Genomic DNA, 3,813 nt, shown 5'->3' on the forward strand with positions numbered 1-3,813 from the left:
ATATATTACTTTTTTAATGAAAAATATATTAATTTTAAATCGTAAACTTAAAAAATATATTTATATCTTTCCGTTGATATAACTTATAATTTAACTAGTTAAAGTAGCTCGTAGGTCAACTATCATTTTGATCAGGTTACAAATTGATCGTATGACTTGGTCGAGAGAGTACCATACATTAATTGATGTGATATTCTTTTTTATTTTAGTTCATAAAGATTTACTTATAGTTACATTATATAGTGTGTCGGATTGTTGAAATTTGTAAAGGTGGTTTTTTTAGGACGAAGAAATTTAACTATAATTTAGAAGTGGAGGCATAAATGAAAAAAATAAACTGACGCTAAATGAGTTTGTTAGATTTGTTGTTGTTTGATAAATTGATGATATTAGTTTGTCTTTTATGATATATTCAAATATAAGTTCTATTGGAGTAGATTTGAGTATCGTGTATTGGATTGTTAAAACTCAAAAAATAAAAAGAAACTGGCAAAAAATTTCAGATACACATAACTGAAATTTTAATCAATTTTACATGCAAAATTTAGACACTTGTGACTTAGATTTTAGCCAATTTTTTACGCGCAGTATAGTTAAAAATATTTGGAGTTAGCCTTTACTAGTCAGGTAAAACTTTGGTAAAAAAAAGTCCGAATCTCGGCCTTATCAAGTCCACAACTCAAGTAAAAACATATCCAAAGTTAGCTTTGTCAAGCAATACCAGATTTCAGACAAAAATATTCGATGTTCCGCCATCACCAGACCACATTTCAAACAAAAATGTATGAAGTTAGACAAAAAATTTCAACTTCAATCGCGTATGTCTGAAGTTATTCTCAAAGTAGGTAAACTTAAAAAAAATATATATTAAAAAGCGGGCTCAAGTTAAACTAGCGGCCCAACAACGGATATTTGAGCACTTGGCCCGTTGGAACTTCAAAATAACCCGGAAGCCCAATTGTGTGAAAGCCCACCTAGAGGACAAGATTTATTTGTAGCCCAATTTGTATTAGCTAGTCTTTAGTCCATTTTTGGTCTTAGTGTATATTGCCTTTGGTGATTTCGATCAATTTAACGTGTTAACATGATATTAAAGTCAGGTCCATCTTAGCTTATTGATTTAGTTGATATTGAATTTCCCATATTATATTGTCTATACTCCTCTTACAACTCCTACACTTCAAAATTGAAGTTTTCATCAAAAAAACATAATTGTGTGGGGGTGTAGAGTTTCATGTCATTATTGGGGCCGTGAAAACTTGATTTCGTTATATAATTTAGAATAATTCTCTTCTCATGAGGTAGCTTCTGGATTAAATTTTGTTCAAAGTCTGTTTCTTTATCAAGAATCACATTAATTATGGCTTGAACAATTATTAAGAGAATTGTACCAAAATTTGTGTTAGAGTAATAAATATCATTCTTCTCTTTTTAATTAAAAACCTTAAGTTCAACCTCTCAAAATGAAATTGACTTTTAGTAAAGACTATTTTATATGTAAAGTGAAACTTTTCGATGTTAACCTCAATTACTCGGGCCCAACAAATAGGTAACTAACACCAAGCAAAAAAAAGAAGAGGAGAAATTACCAAAGATCTAGTAACTCTTGGATAAGCTAGATAAATACATATAGATAAATTAGAAGAATCATCACAAGAAATTAATTAAATAGAGCCTAATTAATTACAACTTGGCAAGAGTCTCCTCCAACTTCATTTTTAATATGTTGCTTTGGTAGGGAACATTTTTATCTCAGGTGAAATTTCTTGACAAAAATCTCAATTAAATGAACTTCAAAAATAAATATCAAACATCGAGTAAGAAACCAAAAAAAATAAAATCTAACCATGAGTACAAAAAACTTTATCTCATTCAATCAAACCATATATCTATACCCAAATCCCCTTCTAATATTACTAGCAAAATGTTAGCTTGTAGAGGAATCACATTAATGATGACATTAACAATTACTAAACAAACCACTAAACTTTATGATGTGCGGTAGTATCGCCCCTCCATTCTTAATCAGAGGTTTCAAGTTTGACTCCTGAAAATGAAATATATTGTCTTTAGAGGAAACACTACTACCAAATTATGATAATCTAAATTATTTAGACCCTAATAAACGAATACCGAACACCGAGAAAACAAAAACAATTACTAAAGAACCAATAACTATATGTATGGATAGTCTAGATGTATATATATAGAGAATAAAATTAAATAACAAGAATCATCACAAAAGGGATTAATTAAAGCCTAATTACAACTTAGCAAGAGTTTCCTCCAACCACATTCTTGAAATGTCCATTAAATCAGGACTTAAACGTACCATTAATACACAAAACTCCATTTCATTCAAACAACCATCACCATCCAAATCACCTTCACTCAACATGCACATCACCTCATCATCACTCATATTGTCCTTTAATCCCAACAACTCTGAATTCTTCTTCAAGCTCTCAAATGTTATGACTTCCTTCTCCTCATCCATTAGAACCCTAAATCCATTGCTTAGCTCCTTCAAGAATCCCTCAGCTCCAAGTTTCTCCACCATAGAAGGGAAAAAATCCTCAAACACCACGTCGTGCCCCAATGCATGAGCCATTGATATCAGATCAGACTAGTGGTGGAGTCAGAAATTTTGTCAAAATGTCACCCCTAGGATGTGAACGCGAGGCTCTCTTTCACTAGTATAATTTTTCAACGAAAATAAATCCCCTTCTTGCCCTTTAACAAGTATTATATTGATATTGGACTAGAAATTAGGAATTTTAACTGGGGATTTCGAAAAAAAATGTAACAATGCAAGTTGCAACCACTAGGATTTGAACTTGATACCTTCTTTACACGATATAATTTTTCAATGAAAGGTATTCAGTTGAACCTCTTTATGCCCCTATTGAAGCAATAAGTATTATTGGATAGATGTAGTACACTCAAGATGGATGAATTATGATGAGTTCAAAGGGATATTTATATATATAGATAAGAGAGGAATGTAGAGGAAGTTTTGGTGGAAAGAGTCCAAGAAAATGCAAATTGCAAAGGAAGGAAGCTGAGGGAGAATGAGGATAGAATTATGGTTGATGGAAAATAACATTTCCTGGAAGTTGCATGGAAGGGTACCACCACACTAATTTTTTTTTAATTTTTTGGGAGGACTCTATATGTCATGGAGAGCATTTTCCTTAAAGAAATAAATAAAGTTTTAGATAATGAAAGGGAGTTTCCTATATATGTGTAGGTAAGTACTCATTTGGTATTTATTTATTTTTTCTAAAAAAAAGAAGGGGGAGTAGGGGATGGGGAAATGAAGTGCGGCAATAAAATTGAGAAATCGAACCATCACTAATAAAGTTAAGATAGTTAATTGAGATAAAAAGATTCATCACTCATTTGGTATGATCCACCACCCATTGCCAAATATTCTTTTTTTGTTTTATTTGAGCAGAATATTTTGAGGCCTATATTTGAACTATTTTTGAGCCTAATACTAGAGCTAATGTTTCAAATCCACATATAATTAAATAATATTTGTGAGATTGTGCTAGACTTTTCTCACTTTTGTTGTCCTTATATTTTTTTCTTATATATATATACCATGAAAAAATCTACTAATTATGAATCAACAAGAAATGCCAGCTAATGAAAATTCTTCACTATAATTAAATAGCTAGCTAATGATTAGCCTTAATTAGTATAGTATTCTTTTTTATTCCGTTTCAACTAATCTCATAAAATCTCGAATCTTAATGTTGTTTAGTGGCCTGCTGATATTTCAAATCAATTTCAAATATATATATATAT

General features: G+C 30.8%; 1 protein-coding gene across 1 annotated transcript; it reads right to left on the reverse strand.

Annotated features, from left to right (window-relative positions):
• Nucleotides 1-1,907: 1,907 nt before the first annotated feature.
• On the reverse strand, nt 1,908-2,960 carry LOC102600887 (calcium-binding protein PBP1-like). Its single transcript, XM_015306909.1, has 2 exons — nt 2,333-2,960; nt 1,908-2,047 (listed from the first exon to the last, which is right to left on the reverse strand). The coding sequence occupies exons 1-2, from the start codon at nt 2,609-2,611 to the stop codon at nt 1,961-1,963; spliced, it is 366 nt and encodes a 121-aa protein (XP_015162395.1). The 5' UTR covers nt 2,612-2,960; the 3' UTR covers nt 1,908-1,960.
• Nucleotides 2,961-3,813: the final 853 nt, after the last annotated feature.

The sequence above is a fragment of the Solanum tuberosum genome, unplaced genomic scaffold, assembly GCF_000226075.1.
Source record: "Solanum tuberosum cultivar DM 1-3 516 R44 unplaced genomic scaffold, SolTub_3.0 scf00039, whole genome shotgun sequence".
Taxonomy (NCBI): domain Eukaryota; kingdom Viridiplantae; phylum Streptophyta; class Magnoliopsida; order Solanales; family Solanaceae; genus Solanum; species Solanum tuberosum.

Coding starts and splice junctions, on each gene's coding strand:
- LOC102600887 (XM_015306909.1), bottom strand. CDS start 2,611: ATGGCTCATGCATTGGGGCACGACGTGGTGTTTGAGGATTTTTTCCCT. Junction 2,048..2,332: donor TGGAGTTTTGTGTATTAATG/GTACGTTTAAGT, acceptor TTTCATTTTCAG/GAGTCAAACTTGAAACCTCT.